General features: G+C 45.0%; 1 protein-coding gene across 1 annotated transcript in view; it reads left to right on the forward strand.

Annotated features, from left to right (window-relative positions):
- PARD6G (par-6 family cell polarity regulator gamma) overlaps positions 1-20,734 on the forward strand; it is a 106,410-nt gene extending 85,676 nt beyond the window's left edge. The window contains exon 3 of the mRNA XM_065890193.1: positions 19,742-20,734. Within this exon, the coding sequence (XP_065746265.1) occupies positions 19,742-20,562 (821 nt within the window). The 3' untranslated portion in view covers positions 20,563-20,734. The remainder of the gene's footprint in view (positions 1-19,741) is intronic.
- Positions 20,735-21,930: the final 1,196 nt, after the last annotated feature.

The following is a 21,930-nucleotide window of genomic DNA, read 5'->3' on the forward strand; positions in this document are numbered from 1 at the left end:
GTGTCCAAAATGTCAGGGCCATTAAGGAAGTAACCGTACCCGGCTGATATGCTTCCCGGATGGAATTACCAACGATTTGAACAAAAACCCTGTGGCGTATTATTTGAAAGTAAGGGCTGCTTTTTCTTACAGGAACTTTCTGACTTATGGTTAGGCAAACATGAGAAACACTTAACAACAAACGGGAAAATCTCCCATTTCCTGAACTACGTTTTCATCAGTGACTGAGCACGCCAGCTATGACTTCCAGCCCTGAAAACACTAATAATTCACCCATGCCGAGAGGGTGCAGCTCTGAGGCCTTCCTGCCAGCTCTCCGCCCTTCTCGAAAATATCTAATTCCAGAACATTCCACCGAGCTGAGGGGTCCGCCTCGTGCCTGCAGGCTGGGGAGGCAGGTCAGATCAGCAGGGGCGTCCATCCGCACACAGGTGGCCCAGGCTGTGTTGCCTCCTTGGGTTATCCGGGGCACGGGGCCAGGACTGCTGAGGAAAGACCTCGCGGTCGCGCTCCTGGGCTTGTTTCGTTTGGGGTGGGCGCCGCTGGGTGGAGGGGCACAGCGGTGATGCTTGGGCAGCGTGTGGCCTAGTGCCCCCCTGGCCGTACGGCCTCAGGTAGCGAGGCTGTGTTGTGTGGGCAGCATTGCAGGCCGGCCTGCCTTCATTTCAGAAGGAAAAATACAAGCGGAAGCGTCACAGCATTTGTTTCCACGTCCAGATGGTGACAGGGGTAGCTTTTTCACTCAGGAAGTAAGTAGCAATGATAAATGATGGTTTCTGGCAACTTCCTAGAGGTTAGTCATTCAACGCCATTAAAAACATTTATCAGCGTGAAGTTGGCTGGGATTTTTATATTGTTGTCTGTGGGCCAGCGAGGCCCCCTCATACTGTCCTCTCTGTTAGGGTCCGGGGAGGCCCAGGACCAGTGGTCCTGTGCCCTGACGCTGAACACCACTCAACACGACACTCGTGGGGACAGTACGGACCCTTCAGAAAGCACTCGGACAGGAGAGTGGAAAGCTGGAGCCCTCTAGACCAGAGGAGAACACGCCATGGAGGGGATGCCCTTGGAGTCTGAAGGGTTTGGCTTCCGGAGGAGGGGGGACGTGCGTTTGCCGTGGTTTGGACTTGGCGTGACGGTGGGGTGAACGTGTCAAGAGCACGTAAGGCAGGTAGGGAGGAGAGCTGTGGGGGACCCGCTCAGGCAGCTGGGCGGGGGGGGCGCAATGGTGCGTGAGCCCCAGCAGGCCTGGAGCGCACATGGGGATGCGGCCCAGGGCAAGGGCCCAGGACCACAGGGTGAGAGCACCCCCATCAGACTGTGACAGACTTGGCCGCTGGCGTCATGGATTTTCTCTGTTTCCAGGCTTGTTGAGTCACTTCTTCTCTTTATCCCTTCCTTCCTTCCTTCCTTCCTTCCGGTGTGGGCCCTGACTGCTGACCAGAGGCTGCTCCCCTTGTCTGACGTGTTCTGGGTGCCTCTCCCGTCCCTGCACCCCGCACTCCTCTCCCCCCAGGCCATCCCAGCCGCCCCGTCTCATGTGCTTGGACGGCTGCGCTTCCTTTCCACTCCAGCCAGTGCCGGGTTTTCTCCTTAGAGACGGCCGGTTTACCTGTGGCTTATTTCCCCAGCGTTTGGAGACCCTCCCGTGGCCTCCCCAGTGCTGATCTCTGCTTTGATCGCACACTCGGTGTGACTCCAGGTGTGAAGAGTTTGTTGAGGTCGGGGCGCGGCCGTCCCGGCACGGAGCCCTTGGGCGCTTGGAAGAGTGGGTGTCCCCCCCGTGGGCTGTCCCCAGAGGCTGTCCTGCTGGGTCCTGTGCTGGGTCAGGAGGGTTGAGGGCGAGTCTCCAGCCGTGATGGGACTTGTCGGTTTCTCCCGCAGCTCTTCTAGGGCGTTTTGCTCGGTTTTTGTTCTGTTGGTTTGCTCCACCTCGCTGCGGCCCCGCTGGGGCACTTGGGGCTTCCCGGGTGGACTGTCTTGCGTGTGGCCCGTCTGTCCCTCTGCCCAAGGTATACATTACCTATCAGCGCAGCTTCTGCTTTCCTCTGATTTATGTCTGAGTGGCTCCTCCATCCTTTTAACCCGCCTACATTAGGACATTGGATTGGACTTGCAGCTGACCCTGGGCAGGTCCTGTTCTGACGCCCCCGCCCAGGGTGGACGTCCAGCCTCCGCGCTCGGCCTTCACCGACCTGCGGGGGCTTCTCCGGCCTGAGGGGGGGGCCCTCCTCCCTCCGCCTTTGCTGTCGGATGCGGGTAAAGCGGCGTTTTTCGCTGTTGGATTTGGACTGGGAAGAGATTCCTAAAAGTGCTGTCTCTTCAGGCTGCCCCTTCCTGGTGCTTCGGGTGGAAAGAGCGGTTTTGCTGGACTTCCGGGTCTGTGCACACTGGCGTCTCAGGCTGCGGCCTTGGAAACAGAAAACCCAGGCACTGAACAGCAAGTGGTCCCTGGGGCTACGGTCCTGGGGCCGCCTTCCCCTCACCACCCTCGGGGTCGTCCTGCGGTTTGTGTGACGTCGGTGAACCCTGAGTAGGGTGGGCAGGTGGGCATCCCCACCCTCGGGAGGCAGAAGCCCACCCCGTCTCGTGCGGGGGCCTCATCCACCTGTGTACGTGGGGAGCCCTGCTGTCCTCTGTCCCCCGAGTCCTGGGTGGACGCACAGGGACGCAGCCCTTGGGCCTCCGTCTGGTGACCGCGCCTGGAGTGCCCACTGCCCTGGGGCCACCCAGCCTGGGGACGCGGGGAAGGGAGCCCGGGGGAATGGGGGCCTGGAAGGCCAGCGGCTCTGATGGAATCACAGCGCAGGTCCTGAGTCCGGGGAGAGGATGCTCTGGGCGGGGGCAGAGCCTGTGGAGGACCGGATGCTGCCGCTCAGAGCATCCGCCCGCCCCCTCACCCCACCCCAAATCCTTCACACTTGGAATTGCCCAGGATGTTCATGTGGGATATTGGTCTGTAGTTTTCTTTCCTCTTAGTGTGTTTGTCTGGCTTTGTCAGGGTTATGCAGTCCTCATAGAATGAGGTGGAAAGGTTCCCTCCTCTTGAATTTTGGGAGAAGTTTGAGAAGGATTGGGTATTAGTTCTTCTTTAAATGTTTAGTAGAATTCACCAGTGAAAACATCAAGTCCAGGGCTTTTCCTTGTGGGAAGAAATTGGACTACTGGTATAATCTCCTTACTAGTTATAGGACTATTCAGATTTTCCATCTCTTCATAATTTAGTCTGGGTAGCTTTTGTGTTTCTAGGAATTTGTCCATTTCATCTAGGTTTTCCAATTTGTTGGTGTGCAGTTATTCATAACACTCTTAAAATCCTTTTTTGTTTTCCTGTAGAAATGGTTGTAATGCCCCACAGTCGTTTCTGATTTGAATAATTTGAATCTTCTGTCTTTTTTCCTAGTTCATCTAGCTAAGGGTTTGTCAATTTCGTTAATCTTTTTGAAGAACAAATTTTTTGTTTTATTGATTTTTCTCTATTGTTTTTCTGTTCTCTATTTCATTTATCTCTGCTCTAATCTTTATTATTTCCTTCCTTCTGCTAGCTTTGGGTTTATTTTGTCCTTATTCTTCTAGTTCCTCAAGCTGTAAAATTAGGTTGTAGATTTGAGATCTCTTGGTTTTTGTTGTTTTTTTTGTTTTTTTTTTTTTGCAGTATGCAGGCCTCTTACTGTTGTGGCCTCTCCCGTTGCGGAACACAGGCTCCGGACGCGCAGGCTCAGCGGCCATGGCTCACGGGCCCAGCCGCTCCGCGGCATGTGGGATCCTCCCGGACTGGGGCACGAACCCGTGTCCCCTGCATCGGCGGGCGGACTCTCAACCACTGCGCCACCAGGGAAGCCCTCTCTTGGTTTTTAATGCAAGCATGTAACTATAAATTTTCCCCTTAGCACTGCCTTTGCCGTGACGCTTAAGTTTTGGTATGTTGTGTTTTCATTTTTATTCATCTCTAAGTATTTTCTAATTTCCCATGTGATTTCTTCTTTGATCCATTTCTTGTTTAAAACTGTGCTGTTTAGGTACACATTTTTGTGAATTTTTCAGTTTTCTTTACGTTACTGATTTCTAACTTCATCCTCTTGTTATCAGAGAAGATAATTTCTGTGATATCTATCTTATTCAATCTACTGAGAATTAATTTGTGGCCTAGTATATGGTCTATCCTGGAAAAAGTCTCGTGTGTACTTGAAAAGACTCTCTATGCTGTTGGGTGGAGTGCTCTGTCTGTTGTGTCTGTTAGATCTCACTGGTTTATTGTGTTATGTCCTCTATTTCCTTACTTCTGTCCATTCATTGTATCCACTTTTAGGAGTGGGATACTGAAGTCCAACTACTCCTAAGAACTGTCTCTTTCTCCCTTGAATTCTGTCAGCTTTTGCCTCATGTATATGTAAATATATTTTTTACATGGTTGATTTACAAAATTATATTAGTTTCAGGTATACAACATAGTGATTCAAAATTTTTATAGGTTATACTCCATTTAAAGTTATTATAAAATACCGGATATTTTCCCTATGTTTTACAATATATCCTTGTAGTTTATTTCATACATAGTCATTTGCGCCTCTTACTCCCCTCTCCCATCTTGCCCCTCCTCCTCCTCACTGGTAACGACTAGTTCGTTCTCTACTCTGTAAGTCTGTTGCTGTTTTGTTATATACATTAGTTTGTTTTATTCTTTAGATGCCACATAAAGTGAGAACATACAGTATCTGTCTTTCTCCGTCTGACTTATTTCACTCAGCATAATATTCTCTACATCCATCCATGTGGCTGCAAATGGCAAATTTTCATTCTTTTTGTGGCTCAGTAACATTCCATTGAATATACACACCACACCTTCTCTATCCACTCATCTGTTCATGGACACTTAGGTTGCTTCCATATCGTGACTTGTAAACAATGCTGCAATGAACATTGGGATGCACGTATCTTTTCAAGTTAATATTTTTGTTTTCTTCGGATATATGCCCGGGAGTTGAATTGCTGGATCACATGGTAGTTCTATTTTTAGTTTATTGAGGAAAATCCATAGTGTTTTGCTCAATGGCTGCACCAATATACATTCCCAACAGTGAACACTGGTTCCCTTTTCTCCACATCCTCACCAACATTTGTTATTTGCGATTTTTTTGACGATAGCCATTCTGACAAGTGTGAGGTGCTATCTTATCGTGGTTTTGATTTGCATTTCTCTGATGATAAGTGATGTTGAGCATCTATTCACGTGCCTGTTGGCCATCGGTATGTCTTCTTTGGAAAAGTGCCTGTGCAGGTCTGATGCCCATTTTTTAAAAGGTTGTTTGTTTTTTATTGAGTTGTGTGAGCTGTTTATATATTTTGGATATTAACCCCTTATCAATCATATCATTTGCAAATATTTTCTCCTGTTCAGTCGGCTGTCTTTTTATTCTGTCAATGGTTTTCTTTGCTGTGCAAAACCCTTGTAGTTTAATGATGTCCCATTTCTTTGTTTTTGCTTTTCTTTCCTTTGCCTTAGGGGACAGATCCAAAAAATTATTGCTACAATTTATGTCAAGGAGTGTTCTACCTATGTTTTCTTCCAAGATTTTTATGGTTTCTGGTCTTACATCTGGGTCTTTAATCCATTTTGAGTTTATTTTTTTATATAGTGTGAGAAAATGTTCTACTTTCGTTCTTTTACACGTGTAGCTGTCCAGGTTTCCCAGCACCGCTTACTGAAGAGACTGTCTTTTCCCCATTGTGCATTCTTGCCTCCTTTGTTATAGATTAATTGACCATAAGCATATGGGTTTATTTCTGAGCTTTTTATTCTGTTTCATTGCTCTATGTGTCTGTTGTTGTGCCACTGCCATACTGTTTTGATGACTGTAGGTTATAATAGTCTGAAGTCAGGAGCCTGATTCCTCCAGCTCTGTTCTTCCTCAAGATTGTTTTGGCTGTTCAGGGTCTTTCGTGTTTATATATATATATATATATACACACACACACACACACACACACACACACACATTTGGCTGCACCAGGTCTTAGTTGCGGCACGTGGGATCTTTAGTCGTGGCAGGCAGGATCTTAGTTGCAGCATGCATGTGGGGTCTAGTTCTCTGACCAGGGATCAAACCCAGGCCCCCTGCATTGGGAGTGCAGAGTCTTGCCCACTGGACCACCAGGGAAGTCCCTCCATATATAGTTTTAAATTATTTGTTCTAGTTCTGTGAAAAGTCTCATGGGTATTTTGATAGGGATTGCATTAAATCTGTAGATTGCCTTGAGCAGTATGGTCATTTTAATAATATTAATTCTTCTAATCCATAGCACAGTATATCTTTCCTTCTGTGTGTCTCATCTTCCATTTCTTTCATTAGTGTCTTCTAATTTTCCAAGCACGGGTCTTTTACCTCCTTAGTTAGATTTACTCCTATGTAATTTATTCTTTTTTCATATGATTATAAATGGGATTGTTTGCTTAACGTCTCTTTCTGATAGTTCATTGTTAGTGTATAGACACGCAACAGCTTTCTGTAATTAGCGTATCCTACACCTTTACCGAATCAGTTGATGAGCTCTAGTAGTCTTCTGGTGGCATCTTTAGGATTTTCTATGTATAGTATCATGTCATCTGTAAGTAGTGACAGTTTTATTTCTTCTCCAATTTGGATTCCTTTTCTTCCTTTTTCTGGTCTGATTGATGTGGGCAGGACTCAGTACTGTGCTGAATATAAGCGGTGAGAACTGGCAATGGTGTCTTGTTCCTAATCTTAGTGAAAATGCTTTGAGCTTTTCACCGTTGAGTATGATGTTAGCTGTGGGCTTACCCTATATGACCTTGCTTATGTTGAGGTAGGTCCCCTTTATACCCACTGTAGAGAGTTTTTATCATAAATGGCTGTTGAATTTTGTCAAAAGCTTTTTCTGCATCTGTTGAGACAATCAATGATTTTTATTCTTCAATTTGTGAAAGTGGTATATCACATTGATTGATTGTGGGTGTTGAACCATCCTGTGTATCCCATTTAATCATGGTGTATGATCCTTTTAATATACTGTTGGATTTGGTTTGCTAATAATTTGTTGAGAATTTTTGTGTCTATGTTCATCAGTGATATTGGCCTATAACTTTCTTTTTTGTTTGATAGCTCTGTCTGGTTTTGATTTTGGTATCAGGGTGATGCTGCCCTTTTAGGACAAATTTGAAAGTGTTCCTTCCTCTGCAATTTTTTTCAAATAGTTTGAGAATGATAGGTGTTAACTCTTCTCTAAAGGTTTGGTAGAATTCATCTGTGAAGCCATCTGGTCCTGGACTTTTGTTTGAATTAGTAATCAAAAAACCTCCAACAATTCCATTACTGGTAATTGGTCTGTTCAAATTTTCTATTTTTTCCTGGTTCAGTCTTTGCAGATTGTACACGTCTAGGAATTTGTCCATTTATTCTTGGTTGTCCATTTTAGTTGCATACAGCTGTTCACAGTAATCTCTTTATGATCCTTTGTTTTTCTCTGGTGTCAGTTGTAACTTCTTTTTCATTTCTGGTATCATTGATGTGGGTCCTCTCTTTTTCGTGATGAGTCTTGCTGAAGGTTTACCAATTTTGTTTATCTTTTCAGAGAAGCAGCTCCTAGTTTGATTGATCTTTTCTATTTTTTTAAGTCTCTATTTCGCTTATTTCTTCTGATCTTTATTATTTCTTTCCTTCTACTAACTTTGGGTTTTGTTTGTTCTTTTTCTAGTTCCTTTAGATGTACGGTTAGGCTGTTTGTTTGAGATTTTTCTTGTTTCCTGAGGTAGGCTTGTATCACTGTAGACTTCCCTCTTAGACCTGTGTTTGCCACGTCCCATAGATTTTGGGTCGTTGTTTTTTCGTTTCCATCTATCTCCAGATATGTTTTAATTTCTTCTTTGATTTTTTTCAGTGATCCGTTTGTTGTTTAGTAGAGTATTGTTTAGCCTCCACATGGTTTTGTTTTTTGCACTTTTTTTCTTGTAGTTGATTTTCTCGTCTCACAGCATCGTGGTTGGAAAAGATGCTTGATATGATTTCTTAAACTTACCGAGACTTCTTTGTGGCCCAGCATGTGATCTATCCTGAAGAATGTTCCACGTGCACTTGAAAAGAATGTATATTCTGATGCTTTTGGATGGAATCTATATATATATATATATATATATATATATATATATATAAGTCCATCTGGTCTAATGTGTCATTTAAGACCAGTTTCCTTATTGATTTTCTGTCTGGATGATCTGTTTGTTGATGGTAGCCGGATGTTCAAGTCCCTCACTATTACTGTGCTACTGTCAATTTCTCCCTTTATGTCTGTTAATATTTGCTTTATGTATTGAGGTGCGGCTCTGTTGGGTACATATATAGCTACAGTTGTTATATCTTTTTTTGGGTGATCCCTTGATCAATACGTAATGTCCTTTGTTACTTGTTACAGTCTTTGTTTTAAAGTCTATTTTGTCTGATTTAAGTATTGTTATCCTGGCTTTATTTTCATTTCCATTTGCATGGGGTAACTTTTGTCCATCCCCCGACTTTCAATCTGTGTGTCTCTTTAGATCTGATGTGAGTCTCTTGTAGGCAGCATATACATGGCTCTTGTTTTTGTATCCATATACAGCCATTCTGTATCTTTTGATTGGAGCATTTAGTCCATTTACATTGAGAGTAATTATTGATAGGTACATACTTATTGCCATTTTAGTTGTTTGAGTTGTTTTGTGGTTCTTTTTTGATACTTTCTTCTTTTGTTCTCTTGTCTTGTGATTTGATGACTATCTTTAGTGTTATGTTTAGAAACTTCTCTCTTTTGTGTATATCTTTTATAGATTTTTGGTTTGTTGTTACCATGAGGGATAGTAAGTTGCTGATCTCGTAATTTCAAACACATTTAAACAACCCTGCATTTTTACTCCCCTCCCCTCACAATTAACTGTTTTGATATTATATTTTACATTTTGTTTTGTTTTTGTAGCCCTTAACTACTTATTGCAGATATAGATGATTTACTACGTCTATCTTGTAACCTTCTTACTACCTTTGTACATGGTAGGTTTGCTACCTTTACTGTATACTTGCTTTTACTGATGAGCTTTTTCCTTTCATAGTTCTCATGTTTCCAGTTGTGGCCTTTTCTTCTTTGCTTAAAGAAGTCCCTTTAACTTTTTTTTTTTTTTCGGTACGCGGGCCTCTCACTGTTGTGGCCTCTCCCGTTGCGGAGCACAGGCTCCAGACACGCAGGCTCAGCGGCCATGGCTCACGGGCCCAGCCGCTCCGTGGCATGTGGGATCTCCCCGGACTGGGGCACGAACCCACGCCCCCCGCATCGGCAGGCAGACTCTCAACCACTGCGCCACCAAGGAGGCCCCCCCTTTAACATTTCTTTTAAGGCTGGTTTCATGGTGCTGAACTCTTTTAGCTTTTGCTTAGCTGTAAAACTTTTGACCTCTCCATGAGATCTGAACGAGAGCCTTGCCAAATAGAGTATTCTTGGTTGTAGGTTTTTGCCTTTCATCACCTTAAATATATGGTGCCACTCCCTTCTGGTTTGCAGAGTTTCTGCTGAAAAGTCACTGTTAGCCTTACTGGAGTTCCCTTGTATGTAACTTGTTGCTTTTCCCTTGCTGCAGTTAATATTCTCTCTTTATCCTAATTTCTGCCATTTTAATTACAGTGTATCTTGGTGTGGTCCTATTTGCATTGATCCTGCTTAGGACTCTCTACCTCCCGGACCTGGACGTCTGTTTCCTTTCCTAGGTTAGGGAAGTTTTCAGCTAGTATGTCTTCCAATATGTTCTCTGCCCCTTTCTCTCTCTCTTCTCTTTCTGGGACCCCTATAATGAGAAAGCTAGTATACTCGATGTTGTCCCAGAGGTCTCTTAAACTGTCCTCATTTCTTTTCATTCTTTTTTTCTGTTCAGCTTCAGTGGTTTCCACTACTCCGTCTTCCAGCTAGCTGATCCATTCTTCTGCATCGTTTAATCTGCTACTGATTCCTTCTAGTGTATTTTTCATTTTAGATATTGTATTCTTCGCCTCTGGTCCTTCTTTCTGATTTTCACTCTTTGTTAAAGGCTTCTGGCTTTACTCTGCTCGTCCACTCTTATCCCAAGGTCTCTGATCATCTCTGTGACCATTACCTGACCTATTTATTGGGTAGATCGCTCATCTCCTCTTCTCTTAGTTCTTCTTCGGGGTTTTTTCATTTGGAGCATGTTCCTCTGTTGCCTCATTTTACCTAATTTGCTGTTTTTATTTCTGTGTATCTCACATGTTGGTTGCATTTCCTGATCTTAGAGAAGCAGTCTTTTTTAGGAGATGTCCTATGTTTCCTGTGGCACACTGCCCTCTAGTCACCAGAGCTGTTTGCTCTAGGGCTATATGAGGGCTGCACTGGTCCTTCTGTTGTGGCAGGATGACTATTGTGGGCAGTCTGGTAGGTGCAGCTGGCCCCGTCTGGTTGTCTGCCAGGCCCTGCCTTGTGCGGAGGCTGCTAGCCTCTGGTTGGCAGGACAAGGTCACAAGGTGGCTGGCTGCAGAAACCAGGGTGGTCCCAGATCTAGTGCTCACCGTTGGGCAGAGCCTGGTTCTGGCACAGATAGATGGCTGCGGAACCCGGGTTCCTGGAGCTAGTGTTGGCCTGTTGGTGGATGGGTCCTGCTTCTGACATGGCTGGCTGTGGGTTCTACAGTATCCCAAGGCTGGTGCTGGCCCACTGTATCCCTGGGCAGCTACCTGAGGATTCTAAGGTTATCTCAGAGCGGGTTTGGCTTTCTGGTGGGTGATTCTGGGGACTGGGGGGTCCGTGGGCTAGTTCCAGCTCACTGCTTGGTGGAGCCAGGTCCCGAGGCCTCTGGCTGAAGGGTCCTTGGGGTCCTACAGCTGGTGTCATCCCACTGGTGGGCGGGGCTGAGTCCTGGGGTGTCCTGATACTGTTGCCAGCCTGCTGACACGTCGCCTGACACGTGAAAAGGCAAGCAGCAGGGATCCTCAGGCCAGCGAACACCCACTGGTGGGTGAAGCTTGGTCCTGGAGTCTCTGGCTGCAGTGGTCCTGGGGCTGGTGTCTGCCTGCTTCTGGTCAGGGCTGGGGGCCCAGGGGGTTCTGGGGCTGGTACTTACCCACTGGTAGGCAGAGCTGGGTCCTGCAGTCTCTGGCTGTGGATCTAGTCTCTAGTCTCTGGCTAGATCCAAGACCCCCTCTGGCAGGGCCGTGGGGGTCTTGGATCTAGTTCCAGGCTGTGGTGCCAGGGCCTAGGCCCTCTGGTGGGCGGGGCTGTCTGCAGGAGTGGCTGGGGGCTGGGGGGGGCGGTCTTAAGGCAGCCTGCCTGCTGGTGGGGGTGGGGCTGTGTCCCTGCCTGGCTAGTCGCTTATCCTGAGGCCTCCCAGTACTGGTGCCTACAGGCTGCTGGGCAGGGCAGGGCTGGGTCCTGAAGCTGATAAGCTATAGGGAGAATTCAAAAACAGCACTTTCCAGCACGGGTGTCCATGTGGTAGGATGAGTTCCCCAAGGTGGCTGCCACCAGCGTCTGTGTCCCCAGGGTGAGCTGCAGATGCCTCCTGCCACTCCAGGGGGTGCTCTGAGGTCAGCAGGTGGGTGTGACCCAGCCTCCTTTCAAATTACTGCTCCTGCCCTGTGTCCTGGAGCATGTTAAGATTATATTAAGTCTAGTATTTTTTTTGATACATCTTTATTGGAGTATAATTGCGTCACAATGGTGTGTACTTTCTGTTGTACACCAAAGCAAATCGGCCATATGCATACACATGTCCCCATATGCCCTCCCTCTGGAGCCTCCCTCCCACCCTCCCTATCCCACCCCTCTAGGTGGTCACAAAGCACCGAGCTGATCTCCCTGTGCTATGTGGCTGCTTCCCACTAGCTAGCTGTTTCACATTTGGTAGTGTTTTTATGTCCATGCCACTCTCTAACTTCGTCCCGGCTTACCCTTCCCCCTCCCCGTGTCCTCAAGTCCGTTCTCTACGTCTACATCCTTATTCCTGCCCTGCGGCTAGGTTCATCAGTACCATTTTTTTCTTTTTCTTTTTTTTTTAGATTCCATATATATGCGTTACCATACGGTATTTGTTTTTCTCTTTCTGACTTACTTCACTCTGTATGACAGACTCTAGGTCCATCCACCTCACTACAAATAACTCAGTTTCGTTTCTTTTTATGGCTGAGTAATATTCCATTGTATATATGTGCCACATCTTCTTCATCCATTCATCTGTTGATGGACACTTAGGTTGCTTCCATGTCCTGGCTATTGTAAATAGAGCTGCAATGAACATTGTGGTACATGACCCTTTTGAATTATGGTTTTCTCAGGGTATATGCCCAGTAGTGGGATTGCTGGGTCATATGGTAGTTCTATTCTTAGTTTTCTAAGGAACCTCCATACTGTTCTCCATAGTGGCTGTATCAATTTACATTCCCACCAACAGTGCAGGAGGGTTCCCTTTTCTCCACACCCTCTCCAGCATTTGTTGTTTGTAGACTTTTTGATGATGGTCATTCTGACTGGTGTGAGGTGATAACCTCATAGCAGTTTTGATTTGCATTCCTCTAATGATTAGTAATGTTGAGCACCCTTTCATGTGTTTGTTGGCATTCTGTGTATCTTCCTTGGAGAAATATTTATTTAGGTCTTCCGCCTGTTTTTGGATTGGGTTGTTTGTTTTTTTGATATTGAGCTGCTTGTATATTTTAGAGATTAATCCTTTGTCAGTTGCTTCATTTGCAAATATTTTCTCCCATTCTGAGGGTTGTCTTTTCGTCTTGTTTAAGGTTTCCCTTGCTGTGCAAAAGCTTTTAAGGTTCATTAAGTCCCATTTGTTTGTTTTTATTTCCGTTACTCTAGGAGGTGGGTCAAAAAAGATCTTGCTGTGGTTTATGTCAAAGAGTGTGTTTCCTATGTTCTCCTGTAAGAGTTTTATAGTGTCTGGTCTGACATTTAAGTCTTTAATACATTTGGAGTTTATTTTTGTGTATGGTGTTAGGGAGTGTTCTAATTTCATTCCTTTACATGTAGCTGTCCAGTTTTCCCAGCACCACTTATTGAAGAGGCGGTCTTTTCTCCATTGTGTATTCTTGCCTCCTTGATCAAAGATAAGGTGACCATATGTGCATGGGTTTATCTCTGGGCTTTCTATCCTGTTCCATTGATCTATAGTTCTGTTTTTGTGCCAGTACCATACTGTCTTGATTACTGTAGCTTTGTGGTATAGCTTGAAGTCGGGGAGCCTGATTGCTCCAACTCCGTTTTTCTTTCTCAAGATTGCTTTGGCTGTTTGGGGTCTTTTGTGTTTCCATACAAACTGTAAATTTTTTGTTCTAATTCAATGGTGAAGAATGCCATTGGTAGTTTGATAGTGATTGAACTGAATGTGTAGATTGCTTTGGGTAGTACAGTCGTTTTCACAATATTGATTCTTCCAATCCAAGAACATGGTATATTTCTCCATTTGTTTATGTCATCTTTGATTTCTTTCATCAGTGTTTTATAGTCTTCTGAGTACAAGTCTTCTACCTCCTTAGGCAGGTTTATTCCTAAGTATTTTATTCTTTTTGTTGCAATAGTAGATGGGATTGTTTCCTTAATTTCTCTTTCTGAGTTTTTGTTGTTGGTGTATAGGTATGCCAAAGATTTCTGTGCGTTAATTTTGTATCCTGCAACCTTACCAAATTCATTGATTAGTTCTAGTAGTTTTCTGGTGGCAGCTTTAGGATTTTCTATGTATAGTATCATGTCATCTGCAAACAGTGAGAGTTTTACTTCTTCTTTTCCAATTTGCATTCCTTTTATTTCTTTTTCTTCTCTGATTGCCATGGAATAAGAGTGGACATCCTTATTCCTGATCTTAGTGGAAATGCTTTCAGTTTTTCACCACTGAGTATGATGCTTGAATGGGTTTGTCATATATGGCCTTTATTATGTTGAGGTAGGTTCCCTCTATGCCCGTTTTCTGGAGAGTTTTTAATCATAAATCGGTGTTGAATTTTGTTGAAAGCTTTTTCTGCGTCTATTGCAATGATCATATGGTGTATCTCATTGATCGACTTGCATATATTGAAGAATCCTTGCATCCCTGGGATAAATCCCACTTGATCGTGGTGTATGATCCTTTTAATGTGCTGTTGGATTCTGTTTGCTAGTATTTGGTTGAGGATTTTTGCATCTATGTTCATCAGTGATATTGGTCTATAATTTTTTTGTGATATCTTTTTCTGGTTTTGGTATCAGGGTGATGGTGGTTTCGTAGAATGAATTTGGGAGTGTTTTTCCCTCTGCAATTTTTTGGAAGAGTTTGAGAAGGATTGGTGTTAGCTCTTCTCTAAATATTTGAGAGAATTTGCCTGTGAAGCTGTCTGTTCCTGGACTTTTGTTTGTTGGAAGATTTTTAATTACGGTTTCAATTTCATTACTTGTGATAGGTCTGTTTATATTTTCTAATTCTTCCTTGTTCAGTCTTGGAATATTGTACCTTTCCAAGAATTTGTCCATTTCTTCCAGGTTGTCTATTTTATTGGCATATAGTCGTTTGTAGTACTCTCTTATAATCCTTTGTATTTCTGCAGTGTCAGTTGTGATTTCTCCTTTTTCATTCCTAATTTTATTGATTTGCACCCTCTCCCTTTTTTCTTGATGAGTCTGGCTAAGGGTTTATCAATTTTGTTTATCTTCTCAAAGAACCAGCTTTTAGTTTTATTGATCTTTGGTATTGTTTTCTTCGTTTCTATTTCATTTATTTCTGCTCTGATCTTTATGATTACTTTGCTTCTACTGATTTTGGGTTATCTTTTTTCTTCTTTCTCTAGTTGTTCTAAGTGTAGGGTTAGATTGTTTATTTGAGATTTTTCTTGTTTGTTGAGGTGAGACTGAATTGCTGTAAACTTCCCTCTTAGAACTGCTTTTGCTGTGTCCCATAGGTTTTGGGTCGTCATGTTTTCGTTGTCATTTGTTTCTATGTATTTTTTAATTTCTTCTTTGATTTCTTCAATCATCTCTTGGTTATTTAGTAGCTCACTGATTAGCCTCCATGTACTTGTGTTTTTTTACAGGTTTTTTTTCCTGTAAGTGATTTTCAATCTCATAGCGTTGTGGTCAGAAAAGATGCTTGATATGATTTCAATTTTCTTAAATTTTCTGAGGCTTGATTTGTGACCCAAGATGGGATCTGTCCTGGAGAATGTTCCATGTGCACTTGAGAAGAAAGTGTATTCTGCCACTTTTGGGTGTAATGTTCTATAAATAATCAGTTAAGTCCATCTCATCTATTGTGTCATTTAAAGCTTGTGTTTCCTCATTTATTTCATTTTGGATGATCTGTCCATTGGTGTAAGTGGGGTGTTAAAGTCCCCTGCTATTATTGTGTTACTGTCGATTTCTCCTTTCATGGTTGTTAGCATTTGCCTTATGTATTGAGGTGCTCCTATGTTGGATGCATAAACATTTATAATTGTTGTATCTTCTTGGATTGATCCTTTGATCATTATGTAGTGGCCCTCCTTATCTCTTATAACAGTTTTTATTTTAAAGTCTATTTTATCTGATACGAGTATTGCTACTCAACTTCTTTTGATTTCCATTTGTATGGAATATCTTTTTTCCATCCCTTCACTTTCAGTCTGTATATGTCCGTAGGTCTGAAATGGGTGTCTTGTATACAGCATATATATGGGTCTTGTTTTTGTATCCATTCAGCCAGTCTGTGTCTTTTGGTTGGGGCGTTTAATCCATTTACATTCAAGGTTATTGTCAATATGTATGTTCCTATTACCATTCTTTTAATTGTTTTGGGTTTGTTTTTGTGGGTATTTTTCTTCTCTTGTGTTTCCCACCTAGAGAAGTTTCTTTAGCATTTGTTGTAAAGCTGGTTTGGTGGTGCTGAATCCTCTTCGCTTTTGCTTGTTTGAAAAGTTTTTGATTTCTCCACCTAATCTGAATGAGATCCTCACTGGGTAGAGTAATCTTGGTTGTAGGTTTTACTCCTTCATCACTTTCAGTATATCCTGCCCCTCCCTTCTGGCCTGCAGAGTTTCTGCTAAAAAATCAGCTGATAACCTTATGGGGATTCCTTTGTATGTTATTTTTTGTTTTTCCCTTGCTGCCTTTAATATTTTTTCTTTGAATTTAATTTTTGTTAGTTTGATTAGTATGTGTCTTGGTGTGTTTTTCCCAGGGTTTATCCTGTATGGGACTCTCTGTGCTTTCTGGACTTGGGTGACTATTTCCTTTCCCATGTTAGGGAAGTTTTCAACTATAATCTCTTCACATATTTTCTCAGACCCTTTCTTTTTCTCTTCTTCTTCTGGGACCCCTATAATTCGAATGTTGGTGCATTTAGTGTTGTCCCAGAGGTCTCTGAGACTGTCTTCAGTTCTTTTCATTCTTCTTTCTTTATTCTGCTACTTGGCAGTTATTTCCACTATTTTGGCTTCCAGCTCACTTATCTGTTCTTCTGCCTCAGTTATTCTGTTATTGATTCCTTCTAGTGTATTCTTCATTTCAGTTATTGTGTTGTTCATCTCTGTTTGTTTGCTCTTTAGTTCTTCTAGATCTTTGTTAAACATTTCTTGTATTTTCTCAATCTGTGCCTCCATTCTATTTCTGAGATTCCGGATCATCTTTATTATCATTACTCTGAATTCTTTTTCAGGTAGATTGCCTATTTCCTCTTCATTTATTTGGTCTTGTAGGTTTTTACCTTGCTCCTTCATCTGGAAATATTTTTTTGCTGTCCCATGTTTTTTGTTGTTGTTGTTTTTTTTATGAGTGGGATTGTGTTCCTTTCGTACTGGTTGTTTGGCCTGAGGCTTCCAACACTGGAGTTTGTAGGCTATTGGGTAGAGCTGGGTCTTGGTGCTGAGATGAGGAACTCTGAGACCTCACTCCGATGAATATTCCCTGGGGTCTGAGGTTCTCTGTTAGTCCAGTGGTTCAGACTTGGAGCTCCCACTGCAGGAGCTTCGGCCCGACCCCCAGCTCAAGAACCAAGAGCCTGCAAGCCATGTGGGGTGGCAAAAAAAAAAAAAGAGGACAATAACAAAGCCCAAAATAAAATTAGACTAGGAACCTAACAGATATGTTAGAAATAATATGAGTAAAAATATAGATGGATCAACAACCAGAGGGTACAACAGTACCACAGTAGTAAAAAAAGAGGAGGAAAAAAGGGGGGGAAAGGCCCCGGCTGTGGAGGGCGGGGCCTAAGCAAGAGCGAGGTTTGGGTGGTGGGCAGGGCCTATGCTTAGGACCCACAGGGCTGGAAAAGGCCCTGAGGGCTGTGCAGGGTGGGGCTTAGGCTCAACGGAACAGAAGGGGCCAAGGCGTGCCCCCCACTCCTGGTCTCAGAGGGCGGGGGACTTCACCTTGGAGCACAGCAAGCTTCCTGGGCTTGAGTGGGTGGGGCAAACACCCTCCTCTCCTCTCCTGCTCCTCCCGCAGGGCCCCTCCCGCCTGCCTCTCCTGTTCTCCTCTCGGCCTCCTTCCTATGCCACCAGGACGAATGCTGCTGGTGGGGGGCGGGGTTGTCCTGGAGGGCGGGTATCAGCCTGGGAGCCCAGCAGGCTCCCCGGGCCTGAGTGGGCGGGACAAACACCCTCCTCTCCTCTCCTGCTCCCCTCACAGGGCCCCTCCCCCTGCCTCTCCTGATCTCCCCGGCCGCAGGGGCCCCATCCTGTCTGGCTTCCACTTCTCCTCCCCCCCTCAGTCCCCCCACATCCTACCAGTTTACTTGAGGATTCCTCCCGTCTCCTTGGGCATCAGGGTGCCCCATCAGTGGCAGGCAGGAGCCCTAGTTGTGGGGAGATGCTAACTTGGCATCTTCTCATGCCACCATCTGGACTCTGCCCCCTATATTGTGTCTTTATTTAGTTTGATTATTTTGTAATCTTGTGTCTCTTTGACTTCATCTTACATAGAGATTGTTGAGCTTGGATGTTTGCATTTGCACACTTCCTCAAGTCTGAGAGTTTTCAGCCATTATTTCTTCCCATATTCCCTCCACCCCTTTCTCTTCTCCTTTTCAGACTCTCACAAGGCATATATCAGTTTGCTTAATGGTGTCCCAGTGATTGTTTACGCTCTGTTCTCTTTTCTTTAACCTTTTGTTTTTGTTGTTCCTCGGATATGATCATTTCTACTGTCCTGTCTTCAAGCTCACTGATTCCTTCTTCTGCCTGCTCAAATCTGCCTTTGAGTCCCCTGTTCAATAATTTCCATTATTGTACTTTTCATCTCCAAAATTTCTATTTAGTTTCCTTTTAGGTTTTCTGTCTGTTGATGTTTCCATTTTGTTCATACATTGTTTTCTTGACTTTACCCACATCTCTTTTTTTTTAGTTTTTTGATCATGTCTTAGGCCATTGTTTTAAAGTCTCTGTCTAGTAAATCTGCCATCAGGTTGTTTCAGGGACAGTTTCTATTACTGTTTTCCTTTGGGGCACACTCTCGTTTCTTTGTATCTCTTGTGACTTTTTTTGTTGTTGTTGAACACTGGAGATTAAACTAATAACATGGTAGCTCTGGAAATCAGATTCTACCCCTTCCCGAGGGTTTGCTGGGTTTTTGTTACCGTTTTGGGGTGTTTTTTTTTTTAATTGTTGGAGGCTCTTTGTTGAGTATCAACATTAAGGTGTGAACTTAAGGTCTTCTAAGGTCCTTTCTGAGTCTTTCCTTGAGCATGCACAGTCACTTCTAACTTTCCCCATACATGCAGTTGTTTTTACTGTCCTAGACTTTAAGGTCTGGCTCCCAAAATGAAAAAAGGTGAAAAATGAAGGGAGAGAAAGGGTGCCAGTCCTTTAACTCTCCTGGACGTTCCTTCAGGTAGAAGGGGAGGGGCTTGCAACAATGCAGGGAGGTACAGTAGCCACCTACCTCTGTCTACACCTTTGTGATCAGAAGTAGCAGTCCGTAATCAGAGCACAGATGCCTGTTTGGAGAGCAGGGTCCTTTTTGCCCACCCTGGCCCACATACTCTCCAGGAACAGTGCACAGCTGCCTCCCAGGGTGCTGGGGGGTGGGCTAGGCAGCTGCTTCTGTGCTAAGAGTTGAAACTGAGCAAAATTGACTGCAATTACCGTCCAGTTCTTCCCCTGGAAGTTGAGCCTTCAACAGACTCTCAAGTTCCAAATTAGTTACATCAGACAGATTCCGCCCCTGCAGTTGTGGTCCAGGTTGGGAGACGTTCCTGGTGCTTCCCACTCCCCTGTCATTGCAGAATCCAGTCAGGCACTTTTAAACCTTTCACCTATTGTTAATTCTCTTGACCTTTCAACCATTCCGTTGGTTGCCTGGAGAGCTAATGTTAAGGAGGTGATTGTGCTTGAACTCGGGGTCAAACATTTGCCTGGTGAATACTGTTGGGCCAGCTCACCTGAGGCCAGGATTGCTGTGGGCTCAGCAAAACAACCCATAAAGTTACCGCACTGTGTTTGCATATCATCCAGGAGGTTGAGACTTGCCCCAAAACTGAAGTGTGACAAAATGAATCGATCATTCAGCTCCTGGGCATGTGTGGGAGACTTGTGTTTCAGTCAGTTCTCTATACGGTTTGATTTGCCCATTGCCTCAGACTTCCCTGGGGTCACACCACAAGTCAGAGAAGCGGCGGGAAGGGAGCTGCAGGAGGCCAGGCCTTACCTGGACGGCCAGCCTCAGGCTCTGGGTGTTCGATGCTGTTCGACTTGTGCTTCCCCATTGCCCGCGGGTCTCTCCTCTGACTGACTCCTCTGTGCTCTTCCAGAAGAGGCCGAGCGCTGCAGCTTCGGGGTGGGTTCACTGTCCAGGCGGCGGCGCCCCCTGGCCCTGCGGGAGGACGGCCCTCGCCGGCGCACACACCTGCACATTGGCCTGCCTCATGACTTCCGCCCCGTGTCCTCCATCATCGACGTGGACATCCTCCCCGAGACACACCGCCGTGTGAGGCTGTACCGGCACGGCTGCCAGAAGCCACTGGGCTTCTATATCCGCGACGGCACGAGCGTGCGCGTGGCCCCGCAGGGGCTGGAGAAGGTGCCCGGCATCTTCATCTCCCGTATGGTGCCTGGCGGCCTGGCCGAGAGCACTGGGCTGCTGGCCGTGGACGACGAGGTCTTGGAGGTGAACGGGATTGAGGTGGCCGGGAAGACACTGGACCAGGTCACGGACATGATGATCGCCAACAGCCACAACCTCATCGTCACGGTCAAGCCGGCCAACCAGAGGAACAACGTGGTGCGTGGCAGCCGTGCGTTGGGCGGCTCCGGCCGCTCCTCGGACAGCACGGCCAGCCGCCACAGCCTGCCTGCAGCCCACGTCCTGCAGAACTTGCCCCCTGACGAGATGGAGAGCGACGAAGAGGCCGACGTGGTCCTCGAGGGCCTCCTGGAGCCCCGGCTGGTACCCAGGCCGCCACCAGGCAGCCTCGCTCGGGTCAACGGTGCTGGCCTGGCGCCCGGCCTGCACAGCCCTGGGCGGGAGGGCAGTGTCCAGAGGCTGCTCAGCTCCCTCCGGTCCGACCCCCGCCACAGCCTGGCCCTGCCCCCCGGAGGGGTGGAAGAGCACGGGCCGGCAGTCACCCTGTAGGGCCAGGCGTCAGACAGGTCAGTTTCCCGAGGGGAAATACTTCTTCAAGTTTTATTCCAGTCTTAAAATAAGAAAAAATTGTATACTGCACGCCTCCTTTTTGTTGTTTTTACTTATCCCTCCCTTTTCTCCCACAACCCTACTCTTGATTCCAACTTACTTATGGAGAGAAGAGAATATTGTATTTTTGTAGAATTTCTCCACAGAACATAAAATACATGCACCGTCTGTACGAGGCTGGGTGAGGGTCTAGCACCTTTGTCAAGTGGTAGAAAGGATCTGACCAAGTGCAGAAAATACTTCGTTTTTAAATTTAAAAAATATACTTTTTAAAATGAAGCTTTAAAATTACTTTTTTAAAAGAGTCGAATTCATGTTTTCACTGTGCTTCCTGCCGACTTGCACTGATTCTGCTGACGGGCCAGAGGCTATGAAGACGGGACGTGGCAGGAAGGTAGAGGCTGGTTTTCAAGAGCAAATGCACCCACACCTGGAATAATAAGCATGGCGGTAGAGGATGAATTTCAGAACGTTGCACTGTTTGCGGTCCTGTCTCACATAGCGTGAAGTGGTCGTGGTGGCCGCAGCGGTGGACTCGCCCCGACAGGCAGTTTTCTGAGGCCGTCAGAGGTGGCCTGTTTAGCCTTTGAGGTGAATTCGATTTTGGGAAGAGAGTGGAAGGCACAGCTCACCAGTACCATCTGTGATCAAAAGCCAGCATTTACTCTGAGGTAAAAACCAGTCTTTTCCTGTGGATTGTGACTCTGAGGGCAGTTTCTGAAGTGTTTCCAACACTTCACACAGGCCTTTGAAAGGTCAGTCATTTGGATGTATGGGTTCTGTTATCTTTGATTTTAAATAACAAGTCACATGGAATGTAGAGATTTCTAACGGATTGAATTCATTGTCACTTCCTTTGCTATTCTAGCAATATTCACGTATTTAGTAACTTTAAAGGTTTATTCATGTTTCAGCCAATCAAACTTTATATGACCTGTATTTTCTACTTGAATCCAGTGTCGAGGAGAAAATGTTACACTTGTACTTTGCAAACTAAACTTTCACCCAAAGAAGTTTTCATGTAAATACAGGTAAACGTATTTTCGTAGGTTGCCTTTTGGGAAACTATGTGGCTGCTTCTCCTGTGGTCAGGCACCCCCTGCTGGTAGTGGCAGAACTGACTTTATGGATGGCAGGCTGATAACAGGTGGAAAACAGTGTATCTCAGTGTGTTCATTTCTCCTGAATTCATTCAGTGAAAAGCAAATTATTTTTCTTTCGGAAACTATTTATTGGGCATAAATAGCTTTTATTGAGTAGTTGTGGTCTCCTGCACCTTTGTTTTTGTTATTTGTATGCCAGGATCAC

The sequence above is a fragment of the Phocoena phocoena genome, chromosome 13, assembly GCF_963924675.1.
Source record: "Phocoena phocoena chromosome 13, mPhoPho1.1, whole genome shotgun sequence".
Classification (NCBI taxonomy): domain Eukaryota; kingdom Metazoa; phylum Chordata; class Mammalia; order Artiodactyla; family Phocoenidae; genus Phocoena; species Phocoena phocoena.